This window comes from Ylistrum balloti, unplaced genomic scaffold (assembly GCF_031769215.1).
Source record: "Ylistrum balloti isolate Yb309-2 unplaced genomic scaffold, AGI_CSIRO_Ybal_v1 Utg369772, whole genome shotgun sequence".
In the NCBI taxonomy this organism is placed as follows: domain Eukaryota; kingdom Metazoa; phylum Mollusca; class Bivalvia; order Pectinida; family Pectinidae; genus Ylistrum; species Ylistrum balloti.
The window spans coordinates 3,815,218-3,838,945 of record NW_026781965.1 but is presented as its reverse complement, the minus strand read 5'-3'; the positions used below and the strand labels follow the sequence as shown (position 1 = coordinate 3,838,945).

General features: G+C 35.9%; 1 protein-coding gene across 1 annotated transcript in view; it reads left to right on the top strand.

The window, feature by feature from the left end:
- LOC132544007 (DNA-dependent protein kinase catalytic subunit-like) overlaps positions 1 to 23,728 on the top strand; it is a 134,784-nt gene that overhangs the window by 82,356 nt on the left and 28,700 nt on the right. Inside the window, exons 83-88 of the mRNA XM_060207566.1 lie at positions 204 to 407; positions 1,076 to 1,144; positions 1,380 to 1,542; positions 1,951 to 2,018; positions 3,472 to 3,692; positions 3,959 to 4,057. Coding sequence (XP_060063549.1) covers positions 204 to 407; positions 1,076 to 1,144; positions 1,380 to 1,542; positions 1,951 to 2,018; positions 3,472 to 3,692; positions 3,959 to 4,057 — 824 coding nt within the window. The remainder of the gene's footprint in view (positions 1 to 203; positions 408 to 1,075; positions 1,145 to 1,379; positions 1,543 to 1,950; positions 2,019 to 3,471; positions 3,693 to 3,958; positions 4,058 to 23,728) is intronic.

Sequence of the window (23,728 nt, the reverse complement as noted above, 5' to 3'; positions counted from 1 at the left end):
GGGAAACGCAAACATATGCATGTATGTCAATGTCAGTGATTGGGAAACAGATCACATCAACTGCTTGGAAATAAACTCCAAAAAACAGCAAAAAAGATATTAATGTACATTGTGTACATATTGTTTCTCTGTATAGGTATTGCCTCCGTTCTGTTACCCTTCTATAGATATATTTTCCTGCAGCAGAGCGTTGATTGTTGTAGGACTGGGGTCATGACATGCTGAGGATGCTGAAGAAAAAGAAGCAAGACAATGTTAAAATAAAGGAAATGTATCTGGAGATGTACCAACAGGTGCTTGAACCATCCCAGAGTGTGATGTTGAGTTACCGTGATGATGTGTCATCCACACAGACCAGTTCACAGTCCATTATAGAGATGGGGCAGTACCTCAAAAAATTCTCAGCTGTAAGCAGTTACTGATAACTGATTTTAATTAATAACTGATTTTGATATAGCCGTGGCTATTATCAGATTTTTTCAGTAAATCTTATTAGACTAAGCTAAAAATGTTTGGTTTTCAGAGATTCAAAAAGGAAATTAGCAGTAAAGATAAACTTTTCAGGTGCCTAGAAGTTGATGGTGCTTTTGATTAAGTGGTTATTAAATACCTGTAACAACAAAGAAAGAGGGTATAATAGTGTTTACCTGTAACAACAAAGAAAGAGGGTATAATAGTGTTTACCTGTAACAACAAAGAAAGAGGGTATAATAGTGTTTACCTGTAACAACAAAGAAAGAGGGTATAATAGTGTTTACCTGTAACAACAAAGAAAGAGGGTATAATAGTGTTTACCTGTAACAACAAAGAAAGAGGGTATAATAGTGTTTACCTGTAACAACAAAGAAAGAGGGTATAATAGTGTTTACCTGTAACAACAAAGAAAGAGGGTATAATAGTGTTTACCTGTAACAACAAAGAAAGAGGGTATAATAGTGTTTACCTGTAATAAGTGTTGAACTGGGTTACTGCTTTGACTTTCAGTTCTTTTTTTTTTCAAATATTAATGTTCAAAATTTATCCTTTCCAAATATATTCATATTAAACCAGCAAAAAATAAATTTTGGGTTTTCAGAGATTCAAAAAGGAAATTGATAAATGTTTTGGAGAAGGTGGCAGGAAACTTGTGGGTATGAAGACAAAAGTAAGTATTGAGTAATAGTCTTATAACAACACAAGTGTTTTAGGAACCTCTGTATCAACTATAGACAATAATCAACTAGCATTGACTTGGTATTATGATAAGAGATGTCAAATAGTCTCTAACATATAATAATGTTGGTATTTGGTCTTAAAAGCATTGATTAGTGAAATGAGTCAATGTTGAAATGATTGCAATTAAAAATTATCAAAAATAATGAAATTTTTTATTTATGAAGGAGTTCTATGCGATTTTCCGCAAGCTTTCTGAAGATATGGACCTGGAGGTGAAAGGGGTACCAAAGAACTCAAAACTCATTCCTCCAGCATCACTCAAGGAGTACTGTAAGTGGATGGTGGACTTTAACCCCAACACAGAGGGCAATAACTTGGAGATTCCAGGTAACACACGACAGTGAAATAAAATCACAGATATAATTTTGCTATCTAATTTGAGATTTCCTTTTCGTCACACTATTTTCCTTTTGATTGTTTAGATAACAGGGTGAGCGAGAAAATTCAGATTTATGATCCATTCACTTTTTTTTTATTCAGATTTTTTTTGCTGGCAACTTTTTGTGTTGTTATCTTTCTTTAGATGAGATGTAAGAGATGAAGAAGTGGGGCGTTCACTGTTTGAGCCCCTACTTTGTTTTTAATGTTTAGAAAGATTTTTGTGGATTCTGATGAAAAATTAAAAAAAATAAAAGAAGAAACTTTGACAGTTATGCTAATGACACATTTTTTCCTCGTGTTTATATTAGTTTTGTTTGGAAATTGAAATATTGATGTATCTGGCTATTTCTCTAGGTCAGTATACCGGCCTGACAAAGCCTCTTCCTGAATACCATGTAAAGGTTGCAGGCTTTGACCAAAGGGTAAGTACTATTTGTACAAATCTCTTGTAATTACTTATTGCCGGATCTTTTTTCTTTACCTTCTAGGATATGTTCATATACCAGATTAATTATCATTATGATGATAATCACTCTTAATTAATACCTTACCCCTTTTTTAGTTCACCTATGAGCTCACCAAAGAACCTATGCAATGGTGTAGCGACTGTTGTCTGTCCGTCAACTTTTTCTAAGAATTTGCTTCTAGACATGAGGGGCCCAAGAGATGGGGCCCAAAAGGGAAAATAGAGCAGATTCTTTAAAATTCTTTAGAATTATGTCCAAGTTTGGTCTGAAGCAATTTTAATGAATAATGAATTTGACTTCTGTTTAACTACAAGTTTGGACCCAAAAGAGAAATTACAAAAGAAATTAAATGTTATGTTTGAAATTCTTTATTTAACTACTGAATAGTTTCATTAGTCAGGTGAGCAATGCAGGCCCCTTGGGCCTTATATTTACATGAAAGTGAAGATGATCATAATGATAAAAAATAAATGTTTATGATGACCAACTTAAGGTTATTAATGGTGAACTCAAGGTAACACAGCCAGTAGAAGGTTAGAGTGTGACATTTCAATGACTACACAATCACCTTCATCAGACAAATGGCCAGTGTAGAGCATACTAGCACTGGCGTACATAGTGTATGACAGATGGTACGATTTTGACCAACCTTTTCGGCTGCACTATAATCCTATGTACACTAAGGTTGAAATACACTAAGGTTGAAAATAGTATGATGAGATAGTAAATAGATTACACCAGATGGTAACTATGTACTGTAGTCAATTTAGCTTTGCTTTGTTTAATACTTGGTCAAAGACATTTTCCCTGTCAAATATTTTGTATGTTCCCAGTCAATGATATGATTTTTCTGTGTGGAATGGTTTGTCACTCTAAAAAAAACCTCGAGGTTATTAACAGAGGACCTAAGATTATTAGTGGTGAACTCAAGGTTATTAACAGAGAACCTAAGGTTAATGGTGAACTCAAGGTTATTAATGGTGAACTCAAGGTTATTAAAGGAGAATTGAAGGTAATTGGAGGTGAACTCATGGTTATTAATTGAGAACTCAAGGTAATTAATGGAGAAGTTGAGGTTATTTATGGAAAACTCAAGGTCATTAATGGTGAACTCAAGGTTATGAATGATCTGCTCAAGATAATCAATGAATTCACAGGATTATACACTGAAGAATTCAAGTCATTAATGTAAAACTAGATGTTATTGAGGAATAGCTTAAAATTGTCAAAAGCAGAAAGACTTAGATATTGGTGTAATGAATTTAGAACTAGAAGTTATTGATGAAGTTTAAGAAGTTACAAATAGAGAGTCGGAGTTTCATGATAAATGTCTTTGACTTCCTTACTGCTGTCAGTATGGAATGGCAAAAATATTTATAGACAATAAAGACTAAACATATATTTACAGGTGTTAGTGATGTCATCAATAAGAAAACCAAAGCGTGTTGTGATCCGTGGTAATGATGAAAAGGAATACCCCTACCTTGTAAAGGGAGGTGAAGACTTAAGACAGGACCAGCGTATAGAACAGCTCTTCTTCCTAATGAACCAGGTGTTTGAGAGAGATCCTGCTTGTCGACAACGTAAACTTCATCTCAAGACATATCAAGTCATCCCTATGACCCCCAGGTATTTACACATTGTAAACCCTTAGTAACCTTAAAACAGCCATCCCTATGAACCCCAGGTAATTACACATTGTAAACCCTTAGAAACCTTAAAACAATCATCCCTATGACCCCCAAGTAATTACACATTGTAAACCCTTAGTAACCTTAAAACAGTAATCCCTATGACCCCCAGGTATTTACACATAGTAAACCCTTAGTAACCTTAAAACAGTCATCAGCTATCATGCTAAATATTAGTAACTGAGATTCTTGTTTACTTGACAGGGTTGGTTTGATCGAGTGGGTCAGCAACACCATGCCCATGAAGGATTTCCTAAATGCCAGTCTCACTGAACAGGAGCAGAACTTTGTACACCACAAAACGTATTTATACTTTCATCTTACATCCTGAGATAACTTTGCATCAGATGATATAAAATTGTCATTACATTTTTGCCTGTGAACTAGAAGAAAATATTAATTTTGATAAAAAAAAAATATATATATACATTTCCAGTGATTCTTTCTAACTTTTTTAATGGTGATATGTGTTTTTGAACTCTGAAGTGCTGTTTTCTAGTTTAAACTTGTTGATTGTTCTGTTATTGGTAAATGAAGCAAAAGTTGAATTCGTGGAATTTTCACTAAATTTTTGCTGTGTAACTTGAACTGCAAGTTTCATTGAAATTTAAACGTTATTACAGTTTAACAGTGATTTGCAACAGAGAATTATAGAAGACTTAAGGGCAGGGCTTTAGAATGCTACTCCTTCTTAATTCCTTGGATTTCAATCAAATTTGGTTTTGGACATTATTAGGTTGTTACAATTGTATCAAACGTGCCTGAAGTTATTCTAGGATTGTCCTGACCTGATCATATTTTCTGGTTGGTCCAAAATCCATCATAACTCATCTACGACTACTCAAGTTTCGTCCGCACCAATGAGGAAAATATTTGCAGTGTTTTAATTTGCCAAGGTGAAGAAGCATGATAGGTTGTTATATTTCAGCGTGATGAAAATATGGCAGTCACGGTGGCCATTATGTAACATGATTACGAAACTGTTTTTCATGAACAGAACCTACTATTTATGAGTTTCTGATACTTTAAAAGAATGTTCTGAATTTTAATTCATCAGAGTTGTTAGACAACCATCAGCAAATTCTGTGTTCTGTCAGTCTATATGTCAATCGTCAGATGACCGTTAAGGGCCATGGCCCTCGTGTCTAAAGATCTTTCTTCTTCCTTATGTCTCCCAAAAAACACTTCCTCACTTATGGCCTTTAGTTGAGTGCTCGTCCCTGTGAGAAAGGCTTTGGGTTCAGTCCTATGGACGAGCCTTACTAGAGTCTTTAAAAATAGTTGTTACTACTTCCTGCTTAATGTTCAGCATTGTTGTAGTGTAACAACTGGTTTGCCTGTTGTTGAAGTAATGTGACAAGGTTGGATGTCCAAATGGGAACCATCTGCAGTTTACTTCAGTGTGGTAGCACTATAAAGTTGGCTTCAGTTCAGTTCTGCACTATTACGATCACTATCCCAAAAACACATACATTCAACACATGCGCTCTTCTCGCATACACGGGGATGATGTCCTTATATGATCCTGGATGTTGATTGAATATTAAGCAGTTTAAGACAAACCAAACCAATTATAAGCATGATATGTGAATGATCTAGGTCATCTCTCTGGTGACCCTAATTACCAACGCAACTGGATAAAATTTCAGTTATACTTCCCATGGATATACTTTGGATAATTTTTGACATCACAATTGCTCCAAGGTCACTGACTAACTAGAACCTCAGCATTCACACTGTTTGCCATTCGATGAGTCTTTCATTCATTTGTCTATCCTCATCTCAATTTGCTGACAATAGTTGAGGCTTATGGATCAAACTCCAACTTCACTCATTCTTATTGGGAGTGCTTTAGATTGCTTTTCATATCAAAATGTCAAATGTCAAGGTCTCTATTAATATCAGTAAAAATTGATTTCCAACCAACTCCTTTCACTCATAATTTTACATGATGATACAAGTTTACTTGATCTGATCAATGACAATCAAGCAATTAGGATTAGTTTAATTTCACTTTACCTTGTTTTCTCTCAGACAGTAAAAATAATAAAGTATACAGACACGGTCAAATGCATAAAGTTTATATTCAGTAAAACAATTACAAAGTAAAATACATACAATATGTATTTAGTAAATTACACACAGTAAATTATGTACAGTTATATATCTAGTAAACTACACACAGTAAATTATATACGATATATATCTAGTAAATTACACACAGTAAATTATGTACAGTTATATATCTAGTAAACTACACACAGTAAATTATATACGATATATATCTAGTAAATTACACACAGTAAATTATGTACAGTTATATATCTAGTAAACTACACACAGTAAATTATATAAGATATGTATCTAGTAAATTACACACAGTAAATTATGTACAGTTATATATCTAGTAAACTACACACAGTAAATTATATACGATATATATCTAGGAAATTACACACAGTAAATTATATATGATATATATCTAGTTAACTACACACAGTAAATTATATACGATATATATCTAGTTAACTACACACAGTAAATTATATACGATATATATCTAGTAAACTACACACAGTAAATTATATATGATATGTATCAAGTAAACTACACACAGTAAATTATCTACGATATGTATCTAGTAAATTACACACAATAAATTATATACGATATGTATCTAGTAAATTAAACACAGTAAATTATATACGATATATATCTAGTTAACTACACACAGTAAATTATATACAATTGTATATCTAGTAAACTACACACAGTAAATTGTATACAATTATGTATCTAGTAAACTACACACAGTAAATTATATACGATATGTATCTAGTAAATTACACACAGTAAATTATATATGATATATATCTAGTAAACTACACACAGTAAATTATATACGATATATATCTAGTAAACTACACACAGTAAATTATATACTATATATATCTAGTTAACTACACACAGTAAATTATATACGATATATATCTAGTTAACTACACACAGTAAATTATATACAATATATATTTAGTAAACTACACACAGTACATTATATACAATTATATATCTAGTAAACTACACACAGTACATTATATACAATATATATCTAGTAAACTACACACAGTACATTATATACGATATGTATCTGGTAAATTACAGTAAATTATATACAATATATATCTAGTAAACTACACACAGTACATTATATACGATATGTATGTAGTAAACTAGATTTTCTCCTTTGATTGGTTGTGGAACAACTGATGCAGTTTGAGAGATATGCACAGTAAAATTTTGAGAAAATTAGATGTGGGTCACAAGGGTTTGTTTAGTAGAATTGAAGAAATGAAGGTCACAACACACCTGGTATTGTGTGATAGGACTTTGTTGATCACTTAATGGAATGGCGATAGTGACCTGCAAGGGGCAGATTAGTCAGCAACTATGATAATGATTTATCTTGTCAAAAACAGTCCAATATTTATATAGTAAACTGATTCTTACCAAGAATTGCACGAGGACATATATATGTTTTACTAATCTGTATTCCCTCACCAAGATTTTTGACCAATCTGTATTCCCCCAGCCAGTTTTTAACCTGTTTTTTTCACCCCGTGCATTTATTGACTGGTCACTATCCCCCAGCCAGTTTTTTACCTGTTTCTATCTCCCCGTCCACTTTTTGACTGATCACTATCCCCCCAGCCAGTTTTTTACCTGTTTCTATCTCCCCGTCCACTTTTTGACTGATCACTATCCCCCAGCCAGTTTTTTACCTGTTTCTATCTCCCCGTCCACTTATTGACTGATCACTATCCCCCCAGCCAGTTTTTTACCTGTTTTTGTCTCCCCAGCCCATTTTTTTTAACCAATCTTTATCTCCAAGGTCAGTTTTTCACCAATCTCTGAAATAGTGGTTGTTCAAATGTAATTAATACATACATATCCAAATTGTTATGTATGTTTTTTTTTATATATATATTAAAATACATGTTTTAACTGATTTATTTTGGCGAGTTTAACATAAATTTACAGGATTCTTGTTGACATAATATTGTTGATCAGAAAATTTATAAACTTGTTATTGAATGAGATTGAAGAATTGTGTCAATTTTCTTGAAATGTATAAAGATTATAACTAGTTTTGATATATATTTGAATGTTGGAGAGTATCATAGAAATGTTTATTTTCTGTGTTAGCTACAGGATTGTTACTGAAGGATGTCTCGACTTCTGTGACGTTTTCATATGTCATGTTTTGTTGTCCCGATATAGTTGGCACAGTACTCCTAGGTACAGATTGACATCTATTATGTACAATGTAGATGACAAGTGCTGTACCCAAAGTGATGACCAGGAGTATGGTGAGAGCTACAATCACTCCAATGTAGATAGTGTGTGTTGTTTGAGATCCTGCTGAAAGACTGCGTTGCTCTACAGGCTGGGTCTGTGTTGACATTGCAGGTTGAATCTCAGTTGGATCCAAGACAAGACATTCCCTGATGTTACTGAACCATCTTTTATCTGATAATGTCAGGCACACTAGATCTATATCATTACTGTCATGAGGAAGTGTCCAGGTGTCCTGACTTGTAAGTGAAATGTTTGCCTCCAGTTTGCATTTGCTGTAAACTTTAACATTGGCCAGCGATTGTGGTGTAGTTTGTTATAACCAGATAGTACATCCCATTTTAGCTTTTGGTTCTGATTTCTGAGCACCAGTCCATTCCTGAAACACGCCTGTATAGTTTCCTTTAATGTATACACACTTACATCTGTATCACAAGGTAAGGTTGCCAAACAGGTCACCGAGTTACCTTTTAGTTCTGCTGGGTAAATACACTGTGCTAGGTCTGTGGTAAGGGTATAGTTTCTCAGCCAGGCACTGGAACAGGAACAGACAAGTGGGTTACCATGAAAGTGGAACATTGACAAAGATGGCCACAAGGACAGGCCAGCATCTGGGACTGTCAGAATCAAGTTTCCTGCCAAATTGAGTATTTCCAAGTTTGATAGACTGGTTATACTTTTGGGGAATACAGTCAGATGGTTAAAGCTTAAATCCAGTTGTACGAGTTGAGGCAGTCCATTGAAAGCATCTGGTGTGATTGTTGAGATGTTGTTGTTACTCATAACCAGGTACCGGAGAGTTGAGGAGTTGGAAATCGGCTCCAGAATCTCGGTGAAAATGTTGTGACTGACATTTAACATCTCAAGGTTTTCCATCAAACATGTTTGGTTGCTGGGTATAGCATGGAGGAAGTTTTTAGAGAAATCCAATCCTAGATATCCATTAGGACAAATAAAGTGTTGTAGAGAATTGCATGTGGGGAATTCTGTCATCATGTTTTCAGTAATATTAAGAATTATTCTGTTCCAATAAAATCTACCCTTACAACTGGTTTCACTTTTGTCTGAGATAGTTTTTATTGTGTTTCTGCTGAAGTCAAAAATGAATGTTGTGTCAGCAATGTTATGTCCATCTAAATGTATTACTTGTTGAATTGACTCTATGTGGTTGTCAGATAAATTAAGATAAATAGAAGAGTGATAAGAGAATTCAAATGTTCTGAAAGTCATAGGTACTGCATGTGTTAAGCTATTGTTGCTGATGTCTACAACAATATTTGTCCCAGCCAATCTATCAAATTCCAATTGAAAACTTTTTCCACTAGAAATATTACTCGAGGAAAAATCCAGAAACCTTGTTTCCAAATAGCTTTGTCTTGTTTTAACTTTGATGAGAGGGAGTTCCTGTATATCATTAAATGATACATTCAAATGTAACAACTTATGAAGCTCAGTAAAGTTATCTGCTGTTACTGACTCCATATTGTTTTCAGCTAAATCTAAGTACACTAGATCTGGCATTTCCTGTGAAATAAAATATTCATTTGTAAAAGTCAAATAGTTACCTTTCAGAGACAGAGCTAAAACAGTCACATTGAGAGGACATTCCTGTAGTGTTGTCATTCCGTTTCTGTCCAGGAAAAGATTTACTCCATGTGGACTGGACAAATTTGATCTCAGCTGACATATGAATTTGGATGGAACACAATTGTCTGCCAGATTTAATGTTATTTCCGAGGAAATCTGTATCTCTGGGATGTCCATTTGTTCACACAGAAAAGTTGTGTTCTGTAAGTTTACATCTTGTAATGTTTGATGAGGGAGATAAGTTAGGAAGTCCATCACACTTGATGTAGAAAACAGGTTATGAGATCCATTAAAGTTAGTCCAGGAAGGTAAATGAGGAGGTAAGGATTCCAGCTTGTTGTATGAAATGTCAATCAAACTGAAGGTGCTGTTTTGATTTGAAGAAAGGCGCATTGTGGTAAGGCTGTTGTGGTGTATAGAGAACTTACAGTGGGAGCAATCTAGAATGGTCAGATCTACACTGACAAGCAAATTGTAGGACAGGTCAAGGGTAAATGAGTACCTGAACCCTGTCCCTGTAGCAAACATGTCCTCTGTGATGTCAGTGAGGAAGTTATGATGAAAAAACAGAACTAGCAAAGTCTGTTGGTGAACAAAGGCTGGTCCTAAGTGAGAAATCTTGTTGTATGAAATATCAAATGTCTGTAGGTTCTCCATACTTGACAGCACATTATCGTTGACACGATCTATCTGGTTGTGGGACAAATTAAGATTTCTCACCTGTTGTAAATATTCTAGACACAGCCAGATATCACTAGTCAGCTGGTTGTTGGACAAATTGATCTTCTGGAGATGACCACCAGATGTTACAAAGGACCTTGGTTGGATGTATTCTAGCTGATTCTCACTCATGTCAAGACTTTCTAAATTAGAAAACTGATACAGTTCATTCTTACTGATTGTGTGAAGTTTGTTTCCTCTGATGTTGAAACTTTTCATGAGGTTTTTCTTGTAGACATCTGTGGACATGTCAGAAGTCATTGTATATAACTGGTTGTATGATATATCCAGGTGTTGTAGTGAACTAGGAACTGAGTGTTCAGGAATACAGGTGATGAAGTTCTTACTCAAGGTCAGTTCTCTCAGGTAATACAAGTTATTGAGAGAGCATGCAGGGAAAAAGTCCAGCAGGTTGTCATCCAGGTTAAGAATGGTCAGCTTCTGTCTGACGTTTGTAAAAACATCACACGACAAATGTTCTAAACCAATGTTTTCTAGTTTGAGCTGATTCACATTCAAGGAAATGTTTGAGAACAAGTTCTTGTCTAGGTTTCTTATAATCCACTGTCCATTAAATGATAGATAGTTGAGGGTACCATTGTAGCGTGGAAAACTTGATATGACATTAGCTTGGTCTTGATAACATCCGAGTGTTCTAGAATATGTAGACAAATAACATCGAGTAACCACAGCTGGAAGTGACCACACCAAGAGAACTGCTATCAAAAGGAATGTAGACTCCATCTTAAGTGTGTTAAATAGTAATGATAGACCAGCAACACCTTGTTGAGATTTTAAACTTCCTGGTTATAACTTATGTACTAGAACTAACATAAAAGGCATTCTTTGTAAATCCATGTCATTATTCAGAATGCTATATTTAGTAAGATATCAAGCTTGATTGAACAACATTATGCAATGTATTCATCTTTAAAACTGCCTACAATATTGAAAGTCCTGTGGGCTTTTCAAATTATTGTGATCCCCTTTTGTCCAGCATTTTCCATCGTAAACCTTAAAACATTTTTAATGTGTACTAGTCAGAGCTGTCAGTTAACTGTGTACCAGTCCAGGTTATAATGTCACAGCTGTCAGTTAACTGTATACCAGTCCAGGTTATAATGTCATGGCTGTCAGTTACCTGTGTACCAGTCCAGGTTATACTGTCACAGCTGTCAGTAAACTGTGTACCAGTCCAGGTTATAATGTCACAGCTGTCAGTTAACTGTGTACCAGTTCAGGTTATACTGTATTAGCTGTCAGTTAACTGTATACCAGTCCAGGTTACACCGTCACAGCTGTCAGTTAACTGTGTACCAATTCAGGTTATACTGTATTAGCTGTCATTTAACTGTATACCAGTCCAGGTTACACCGTCACAGCTGTCAGTTAACTGTGTACCAGTCCAGGTTATACTGTCACATCTGTCAGTTAACTTTATACCAGTCCAGGTTACACTGTCACAGCTGTCAGTTAACTCTGTACCAGTCCAGGTTACACTGTCACATCTGACAGTTAAGTGTGTACCAGTCCAGGTTAAAATGTCACAGCTGTCAGTTAACTGTATACCCGTCCAGGTTATAATGTCACAGCTGTCAGTTAACTGTGTACCAGTCCAGGTTACACTGTCACATCTGACAGTTAAGTGTGTACCAGTCCAGGTTAAAATGTCACAGCTGTCAGTTAACTGTATACCCATCCAGGTTATAATGTCACAGCTGTCAGTTAACTGTGTACCAGTCCAGGTTATAATGTCACAGCTGTCAGTTAACTGTATACCTGTCCAGGTTATAATGTCACAGCTGTCAGTTAACTGTGTACCAGTCAAAGTTACACTGTCACAGCTGACAATGAATTATGTACCAGTCCAGATTACACTGTTAGCTGATAGTAAACAAAATACCCATCTATGTTAAATGAAATTTGGCAGAAAGGTTTCATTGACAATGACAAGCTAATATTTTGTAAATTGTGTGATTCCTACTTCGGTCTGAAGGACAGAGCAAAATGGGTGGTAATTTGCTTTGATTTGAAAAAAACTTCTTCTTCAGACAGAGATACTATTAAATCAAAAACTCTTCATGAATGGAAAAATATGAAGGAGTTTATCAAAATTGTAAATTTCATAACTCCTTGATCTCCCTTTTCCCTCTAGGGATGGAGTAGATTTTAGTAATATTGATACAGGACAAAAAAGAGTTTGTTTTGTTTATTTTCAGTTAGAAGTAATTTAATCTTCCTTAGAGTTTCTATCGTTAGGTAACACTTTGATTATATGGGAAAAATGATCATAAGTGAAATGGAAAAGAAATGACCTTAACTAATATTCAAAGTCACAGGGTCAAATTTGTTAAAACATTTAAATGACTTCTTCTCATGAACTAAAAGGCCTAGAGGCATGATATTTGGTCGGTATTTATATATACCAGGTGGGCACAGCAGGCCAATTGGACCTCATGTTTTTGCTTTTTTCTTCAAAACTACTCTTAATACACATGTTTATAGAGATTTATTTTGGTGAGTTAATGCAGATTTAGCATATTCTATTGAAGAATTGTGTCAATTTTCTTGTAATATTCAAGGGTTATAACTAGTTGTCCTATTGAAGAATTGTGTCAGTTTTCTTGTAATATTCAAGGGTTATAACTAGTTGTCCTACTGAAGAATTGTGTCAATTTTCTTGTAATGTTCAAACGTTAAAACTAGTTGTCCTATTGAAGGATTGTGTCAGTTTTCTTGTAATATTCAAGGGTTATAACTAGTTGTCCTACTGAAGAATTGTGCCAATTTTCTTGTAATGTTCAAATGTTAAAACTAGTTGTCCTATTGAAGGATTGTGTCTGTTTTCTTATAATATTCAAGGGTTATAACTAGTTGTCCTATTGAAGGATTGTGTCAGTTTTCTTGTAATATTCAAGGGTTATAACTAGTTGTCCTATTGAAGGATTGTGTCAGTTTTCTTGTAATATTCAAGGGTTATAACTAGTTGTCCTATTGAAGAATTGTGTCAGTTTTCTTGTAATATTCAAGGGTTATAACTAGTTGTCCTACTGAAGAATTGTGCCAATTTTCTTGTAATGTTCAAATGTTAAAACTAGTTGTCCTATTGAAGGATTGTGTCTGTTTTCTTATAATATTCAAGGGTTATAACTAGTTGTCCTATTGAAGGATTGTGCCAATTTTCTTGTAATATTATAGGGCTATAACTAGTTGTCCTATTGAAGGATTGTGCCAATTTTCTTTGAAATGTATAAAGATTATAACTAGTTTTGATATATATTTGAATGTTGGAGAGTATCATAGTAATGTTTATCTTCTGTGTTAGCTACAGGATTGTTATTGAAGGATGTCTCGACTTCTGTGACGTTTTCATATGTCATGTTTTGTTGTCCCGATATAGTTGGCACAGTACTCCTAGGTACAGATTGACGTCTTTTATGTACAATGTAGATGACAAGTGCTGTACCCAAAGTGATGACCAGGAGTATGGTGAGAGCTACAATCACTCCAATGTAGATAGTGTGTGTTGTTTGAGATCCTGCTGAAAGACTGCATTGCTCTACAGGCTGGGTCTGTGTTGACATTGCAGGTTGAATCTCAGTTGGATCCAAGACAAGACATTCCCTGATGTTATTGAACCATCTTTTATCTGATAATGTCAGGCACACTAGATCTATATCATTACTGCCGTGAGGAAGTGTCCAGGTGTCCTGACTTGTTAGTGAAATGTTTGCCTCCAGTTTGCATTTGCTGTAAACTTTAACATTGGCCAGCGATTGTGGTGTAGTTTGTATATAACCAGATAGTACGTCCCATTTAAGCTTTTGGTTCTGATTTCTGAGCACCAGTCCATTCCTGAAACACGCCTGTATAGTTTCCTTTGATGTATGCACACTTACATCTGTATCACAAGGTAAGGTTGCCAAACAGGTCACCGAGTTACCTTTTAGTTCTGCTGGGTAAATACACTGTGCTAGGTCTGTGGTAAGGGTGTAGTTTCTCAGCCAGGCACTGGAACAGGAACAGACAAGTGGGTTACCATGAAAGTGGAACATTGACAAAGATGGCCACAAGGACAGGCCAGCATCTGGAACTGTCAGAATCAAGTTTCCTGCCAAATTGAGTATTTCCAAGTTTGATAGACTGGTTATACTTTTGGGGAATACAGTCAGATGGTTAAAGCTTAAATCCAGTTGTACGAGTTGAGGCAGTCCATTGAAAGCATCTGGTGTAATTGTTGAGATGTTGTTGTTACTCATAACCAGGTACCGGAGAGTTGAGGAGTTGGAAATCGGCTCCAGAATCTCGGTGAAAATGTTGTGACTGACATTTAACATCTCAAGGTTCTCCATCAAACATGTTTGGTTGCTGGGTATAGCATGGAGGAAGTTTTTAGAGAAATCTAATCCTAGATATCCATAAGGGCAAATAAAGTGTTGTAGAGAATTGCATGTGGGGAATTCTGTCATCATGTTTTCAGTAATATTAAGAATTATTCTGGTCTGAAAGAATCTACTCTTACAGCTGATTTCACTTTTGTCTGAGATGGTTTTTATTGTGTTTCTGCTGAAGTCAAAAATGAATGTTGTGTAATAAATGTTACGTCCATCTAAATGAATTACTTGTTGAATTGACTCTATGTGGTTGTCAGATAAATTAAAATAAAATGAAGAGTGAAAAAAGAAATCAAATGTTCTGAAAGTCATAGGTACTGCATGTGTTAAGCTATTGTTGCTGATGTCTATATCAATATTTGTCCCCAACAATCTATCAAATTCCAATTGAAAACTTTTTCCACTAGAAATATTACTCGAGGAAAAATCCAGAAACCTTGTTTCCAAATAGCTTCGACTTGTTTTAACTTTGATGAGAGGGAGTTCCTGTATATCATTAAATGATACATTCAAATGTAACAACTTATGAAGCTCAGTAAAGATATCTGCTGTTACTGACTCCATATTGTTTTCAGCTAAATCTAAGTACACTAGATCTGGCATTTCCTGTGAAATAAAATATTCATTTGTAAAAGTCAAATAGTTACCTTTCAGAGACAGAGCTAAAACAGTCACATTGAGAGGACATTCCTGTAGTGTTGTCATTCCGTTTCTGTCCAGGAAAAGATTAACTCCATGTGGACTGGACAAATTTGATCTCAGCTGACATATGAATTTGGATGGAACACAATTGTCTGCCAGATTTAATGTTATTTCCGAGGAAATCTGTATCTCTGGGATGTCCATTTGTTCACACAGAAAAGTTGTGTTCTGTAAGTTTACATCTTGTAATGTTTGATGAGGGAGATAAGTTAGGAAGTCCATCACACTTGATGTAGAAAACAGGTTATGAGATCCATTAAAGTTAGTCCAGGAAGGTAAATGAGGAGGTAAGGATTCCAGCTTGTTGTATGAAATGTCAATCAAACTGAAGGTGCTGTTTTGATTTGAAGAAAGGCGCATTGTGGTAAGGCTGTTGTGGTGTATAGAGAACTTACAGTGGGAGCAATCTAGAATGGTCAGATCTACACTGACAAGCAAATTGTAGGACAGGTCAAGGGTAAATGAGTAGCTGAACCCTGTCCCTGTAGCAAACATGTCCTCTTTGATGTCAGTGAGGAAGTTATGATGAAAAAACAGAACTAGCAAAGTCTGTTGGTGAACAAAGGCTGGTCCTAAGTGAGAAATCTTGTTGTATGAAATATCAAATGTCTGTAGGTTCTCCATACTTGACAGCACATTATCGTTGACATGATCTATCTGGTTGTGGGACAAATTAAGATTTCTCACCTGTTGTAAATATTCTAGACACAGCCAGATATCACTAGTCAGCTGGTTGTTGGACAAATTGATCTTCTGGAGATGACCACCAGATGTTACAAAGGACCTTGGTTGAATGTATTCTAGCTGATTCTCACTCATGTCAAGACTTTCTAAACTAGAAAACTGATACAGTTCATTCTTACTGATTGTGTGAAGTTTGTTTCCTCTGATGTTGAAACTTTTCATGAGGTTTTTGTTGTAGACATCTGTGGACATGTCAGAAGTCATTGTATATAACTGGTTGTATGATATATCCAGGTGTTGTAGTGAACTAGGAACTGAGTGTTCAGGAATACAGGTGATGAAGTTCTTACTCAAGGTCAGTTCTCTCAGGTAATACAAGTTATTGAGAGAGCATGCAGGGAAAAAGTCCAGCAGGTTGTCATCCAGGTTAAGAATGGTCAGCTTCTGTCTGACGTTTGTAAAAACATCACACGACAAATGTTCTAAACCAATGTTTTCTAGTTTGAGCTGATTCACATTCAAGGAAATGTTTGAGAACAAGTTCTTGTCTAGGTTTCTTATAATCCACTGTCCATTAAATGATAGATAGTTGAGGGTACCATTGTAGCGTGGAAAACTTGGTATGACATTAGCTTGGTCTTGATAACATCTGAGTGTTCTAGAATATGTAGACAAAGAACATCGAGTAACCACAGCTGGAAGTGACCACACCAAGAGAACTGCTATCAAAAGGAATGTAGACTCCATCTTAAGTGTGTTAAATAGTAATGATAGACCAGCAACACCTTGTTGAGATTTTAAACTTCCTGGTTATAACTTATGTACTAGAACTAACATAAAAGGCATTCTTTGTAAATCCATGTCATTATTCAGAATGCTATATTTAGTAAGATATCAAGCTTGATTGAACAACATTATGCAATGTATTCATCTTTAAAACTGCCTACAATATTGAAAGTCCTGTGGGCTTTTCAAATTATTGTGATCCCCTTTTGTCCAGCATTTTCCATCGTAAACCTTAAAACATTTTTAATGTGTACTAGTCAGAGCTGTCAGTTAACTGTGTACCAGTTCAGGTTATAATGTCACAGCTGTCAGTTAACTGTATACCAGTCCAGGTTATAATGTCATGGCTGTCAGTTACCTGTGTACCAGTCCAGGTTATACTGTCACAGCTGTCAGTAAACTGTGTACCAGTCCAGGTTATAATGTCACAGCTGTCAGTTAACTGTGTACCAGTTCAGGTTATACTGTATTAGCTGTCAGTTAACTGTATACCAGTCCAGGTTACACCGTCACAGCTGTCAGTTAACTGTGTACCAGTTCAGGTTATACTGTATTAGCTGTCATTTAACTGTATACCAGTCCAGGTTACACCGTCACAGCTGTCAGTTAACTGTGTACCAGTCCAGGTTATACTGTCACATCTGTCAGTTAACTTTATACCAGTCCAGGTTACACTGTCACAGCTGTCAGTTAACTCTGTACCAGTCCAGGTTACACTGTCACATCTGACAGTTAAGTGTGTACCAGTCCAGGTTAAAATGTCACAGCTGTCAGTTAACTGTATACCCGTCCAGGTTATAATGTCACAGCTGTCAGTTAACTGTGTACCAGTCCAGGTTACACTGTCACATCTGACAGTTAACTGTGTACCAGTCCAGGTTAAAATGTCACAGCTGTCAGTTAACTGTATACCCATCCAGGTTATAATGTCACAGCTGTCAGTTAACTGTGTACCAGTCCAGGTTATAATGTCACAGCTGTCAGTTAACTGTATACCTGTCCAGGTTATAATGTCACAGCTGTCAGTTAACTGTGTACCAGTCCAAGTTACACTGTCACAGCTGACAATGAATTATGTACCAGTCCAGATTACACTGTTAGCTGATAGTAAACAAAATACCCATCTATGTTAAATGAAATTTGGCAGAAAGGTTTCATTGACAATGACAAGCTAATATTTTGTAAATTGTGTGATTCCTACTTCAGTCTGAAGGACAGAGCAAAATGGGTGGTAATTTGCTTTGATTTGAAAAAAACTTCTTCTTCAGACAGAGATACTATTAAATCAAAAACTCTTCATGAATGGAAAAATATGAAGGAGTTTATCAAAATTGTAAATTTCATAACTCCTTGATCTCCCTTTGCCCTCTAGGGATGGAGTAGATTTTAGTAATATTGATACAGGACAAAAAAGAGTTTGTTTTGTTTATTTTCAGTTAGAAGTAATTTAATCTTCCTTAGAGTTTCTATCGTTAGGTAACACTTTGATTATATGGGAAAAATGATCATAAGTGAAATGGAAAAGAAATGACCTTAACTAATATTCAAAGTCACAGGGTCAAATTTGTTAAAACATTTAAATGACTTCTTCTCATGAACTAAAAGGCCTAGAGGCATGATATTTGGTCGGTATTTATATATACCAGGTGGGCACAGCAGGCCAATTGGACCTCTTGTTTTTGCTTTTTTCTTCAAAACTACTCTTAATACACATGTTTATAGAGATTTATTTTGGTGAGTTAATGCAGATTTAGCATATTCTATTGAAGAATTGTGTCAATTTTCTTGTAATGTTCAAACGTTAAAACTAGTTGTCCTATTGAAGGATTGTGTCAGTTTTCTTGTAATATTCAAGGGTTATAACTAGTTGTCCTACTGAAGAATTGTGCCAATTTTCTTGTAATGTTCAAATGTTAAAACTAGTTGTCCTATTGAAGGATTGTGTCTGTTTTCTTATAATATTCAAGGGTTATAACTAGTTGTCCTATTGAAGGATTGTGTCAGTTTTCTTGTAATATTCAAGGGTTATAACTAGTTGTCCTATTGAAGGATTGTGTCAGTTTTCTTGTAATATTCAAGGGTTATAACTAGTTGTCCTATTGAAGAATTGTGTCAGTTTTCTTGTAATATTCAAGGGTTATAACTAGTTGTCCTACTGAAGAATTGTGCCAATTTTCTTGTAATGTTCAAATGTTAAAACTAGTTGTCCTATTGAAGGATTGTGTCTGTTTTCTTATAATATTCAAGGGTTATAACTAGTTGTCCTATTGAAGGATTGTGCCAATTTTCTTGTAATATTATAGGGCTATAACTAGTTGTCCTATTGAAGGATTGTGCCAATTTTCTTTGAAATGTATAAAGATTATAACTAGTTTTGATATATATTTGAATGTTGGAGAGTATCATAGTAATGTTTATCTTCTGTGTTAGCTACAGGATTGTTACTGAAGGATGTCTCGACTTCTGTAACGTCTTCATATGTCATGTTTTGTTGTCCCGATATAGTTGGCACAGTACTCCTAGGTACAGATTGACATCTATTATGTACAATGTAGATGACAAGTGCTGTACCCAAAGTGATGACCAGGAGTATGGTGAGAGCTACAATCACTCCAATGTAGATAGTGTGTGTTGTTTGAGATCCTGCTGAAAGACTGCGTTGCTCTACAGGCTGGGTCTGTGTTGACATTGCAGGTTGAATCTCAGTTGGATCCAAGACAAGACATTCCCTGATGTTACTGAACCATCTTTTATCTGATAATGTCAGGCACACTAGATCTATATCATTACTGCCGTGAGGAAGTGTCCAGGTGTCCTGACTTGTTAGTGAAATGTTTGCCTCCAGTTTGCATTTGCTGTAAACTTTAACATTGGCCAGCGATTGTGGTGTAGTTTGTATATAACCAGATAGTACGTCCCATTTTAGCTTTTGGTTCTGATTTCTGAGCACCAGTCCATTCCTGAAACACGCCTGTATAGTTTCCTTTGATGTATGCACACTTACATCTGTATCACAAGGTAAGGTTGCCAAACAGGTCACCGAGTTACCTTTTAGTTCTGCTGGGTAAATACACTGTGCTAGGTCTGTGGTAAGGGTGTAGTTTCTCAGCCAGGCACTGGAACAGGAACAGACAAGTGGGTTACCATGAAAGTGGAACATTGACAAAGATGGCCACAAGGACAGGCCAGCATCTGGAACTGTCAGAATCAAGTTTCCTGCCAAATTGAGTATTTCCAAGTTTGATAGACTGGTTATACTTTTGGGGAATACAGTCAGATGGTTAAAGCTTAAATCCAGTTGTACGAGTTGAGGCAGTCCATTGAAAGCATCTGGTGTAATTGTTGAGATGTTGTTGTTACTCATAACCAGGTACCGGAGAGTTGAGGAGTTGGAAATCGGCTCCAGAATCTCGGTGAAAATGTTGTGACTGACATTTAACATCTCAAGGTTCTCCATCAAACATGTTTGGTTGCTGGGTATAGCATGGAGGAAGTTTTTAGAGAAATCTAATCCTAGATATCCATAAGGGCAAATAAAGTGTTGTAGAGAATTGCATGTGGGGAATTCTGTCATCATGTTTTCAGTAATATTAAGAATTATTCTGGTTGAAAAAATCTACTCTTACAGCTGATTTCACTTTTGTCTGAGATGGTTTTTATTGTGTTTCTGCTGAAGTCAAAAATGAATGTTGTGTAATAAATGTTACGTCCATCTAAATGAATTACTTGTTGAATTGACTCTATGTGGTTGTCAGATAAATTAAAATAAAATGAAGAGTGAAAAAAGAAATCAAATGTTCTGAAAGTCATAGGTACTGCATGTGTTAAGCTATTGTTGCTGATGTCTACAACAATATTTGCCCAGCCCAAATAAAAAACTTCCAATTGAAAACTTTTTCCACTAGAAATATTACTTGAGGAAAAATCCAGAAACCTTGTTTCCAAATAGCTTTGTCTTGTTTTAACTTTGATGAGAGGGAGTTCCTGTATATCATTAAATGATACATTCAAATGTAACAACTTATGAAGCTCAGTAAAGTTATCTGCTGTTACTGACTCCATATTGTTTTCAGCTAAATCTAAGTACACTAGATCTGGCATTTCCTGTGAAATAAAATATTCATTTGTAAAAGTCAAATAGTTACCTTTCAGAGACAGAGCTAAAACAGTCACATTGAGAGGACATTCCTGTAGTGTTGTCATTCCGTTTCTGTCCAGGAAAAGATTTACTCCATGTGGACTGGACAAATTTGATCTCAGCTGACATATGAATTTGGATGGAACACAATTGTCTGCCAGATTTAATGTTATTTCCGAGGAAATCTGTATCTCTGGGATGTCCATTTGTTCACACAGAAAAGTTGTGTTCTGTAAGTTTACATCTTGTAATGTTTGATGAGGGAGATAAGTTAGGAAGTCCATCACACTTGATGTAGAAAACAGGTTATGAGATCCATTAAAGTTAGTCCAGGAAGGTAAATGAGGAGGTAAGGATTCCAGCTTGTTGTATGAAATGTCAATCAAACTGAAGGTGCTGTTTTGATTTGAAGAAAGGCGCATTGTGGTAAGGCTGTTGTGGTGTATAGAGAACTTACAGTGGGAGCAATCTAGAATGGTCAGATCTACACTGACAAGCAAATTGTAGGACAGGTCAAGGGTAAATGAGTACCTGAACCCTGTAGCAAACATGTCCTCTGTGATGTCAGTAAGGAAGTTATGATGGAATAACAGAACTAGCAAAGTCTGTTGGTGAACAAAGGCTGGTCCTAAGTGAGAAATCTTGTTGTATGAAATATCAAATGTCTGTAGGTTCTCCATACTTGACAGCACATTATCGTTGACACGATCTATCTGGTTGTGGGACAAATTAAGATTTCTCACCTGTTGTAAATATTCTAGACACAGCCAGATATCACTAGTCAGCTGGTTGTTGGACAAATTGATCTTCTGGAGATGACCACCAGATGTTACAAAGGACCTTGGTTGGATGTATTCTAGCTGATTCTCACTCATGTCAAGACTTTCTAAATTAGAAAACTGATACAGTTCATTCTTACTGATTGTGTGAAGTTTGTTTCCTCTGATGTTGAAAGTTTTCATGAGGTTTTTGTTGTAGACATCTGTGGACATGTCAGAAGTCATTGTATATAACTGGTTGTATGATATATCCAGGTGTTGTAGTGAACTAGGAACTGAGTGTTCAGGAATACAGGTGATGAAGTTCTTACTCAAGGTCAGTTCTCTCAGGTAATACAAGTTATTGAGAGAGCATGCAGGGAAAAAGTCCAGCAGGTTGTCATCCAGGTTAAGAATGGTCAGCTTCTGTCCGACGTTTGTAAAAACATCACACGACAAATGTTCTAAACCAATGTTTTCTAGTTTGAGCTGATTCACATTCAAGGAAATGTTTGAGAACGAGTTCTTGTCTAGGTTTCTTATAATCCACTGTCCATTAAATGATAGATAGCTGAGGGTACCATTGTAGCGTGGAAAACTTGGTATGACATTAGCTTGGTCTTGATAACATCTGAGTGTTCTAGAATATGTAGACAAAGAACATCGAGTAACCACAGCTGGAAGTGACCACACCAAGAGAACTGCTATCAAAAGGAATGTAGACTCCATCTTAAGTGTGTTAATTAGTAATGATAGACCAGCAACACCTTGTTGAGATCTTCAACTTCCTGTTATAACTTTTGTGCTAGAACTAACATAAAATGCATTCTTTGTGACTGAACCTTGAACCCTGAAGCTTAACAGAACAAACACCTTTCCAGGTATTCTTTTGTTTGAACAGCCTGAAGTTTTAATCAAATCTGTTGGCATCTTTAGACGGAAATAATTGATGAATACTTTTTAAAAAGTTAAGGTATGTTGACAGGAAGATAAGACATTATGGTTTGTTTTAATTCATCATCTATGTACCAGTCCAGGAAATCTTCTCACAGCTGACAGTAAACTATGTACCAGTCCAGGTAAGCTTCTCACAGCTGACAGTAAACTATGTGTACCAGTCCAGGTAAGCTTCTCACAGCTGACAGTAAACTATGTACCAGTTAAGGTAAGCTTCTCACTGCTGACAGTAAACTATGTGTACCAGTCCAGGTAAGCTTCTCACAGCTGACAGTAAACTATATACCAGTTCAGGTAAGCTTCTCACAGCTGACAGTAAACTATGTACCAGTTCAGGTAAGCTTCTCACAGGTGAGAGTAAACTATGTACCAGTTAAGGTAAGCTTCTCACAGCTGACAGTAAACTATGTACCAGTTAAGGTAAGCTTCTCACAGCTGATAATTAACCCTGTATGCACCCATGTTACTTTGTCACTGCTGACTGTACACTGTGTACCAGTCCAGGTTACACTGTCATAGCTGTCAGTTAACTATGTACTAGTCAAAATTATTCTGTCACAGCTGTCAGTTCACTGTGTACTAATCCAGGTTATACTGTCTCAGCTGTCAGTTAACTGTGTACCAGTCCAGGTTACACTGTCACAGCTGACAGTTAACTGTGTACCAAACCAGGTTATACTGTCACAGCTGTCAGTTAACTGTGTACCAGTCCAAGTTATAATGTCACAGCTGTCAGTTAACTGTATACCAGTTCAGGTTAAAAAATATAGTTGTCAGTTAACTGTGTACTAGTCCAGGTTATAATGTGACAGTTGTCAGTTAACAGTGTACCAGTCCAGGTTACACTCTAACAGCTGTCAGTTAACTGTGTACCAGTCCAGGTTACACTGTCACA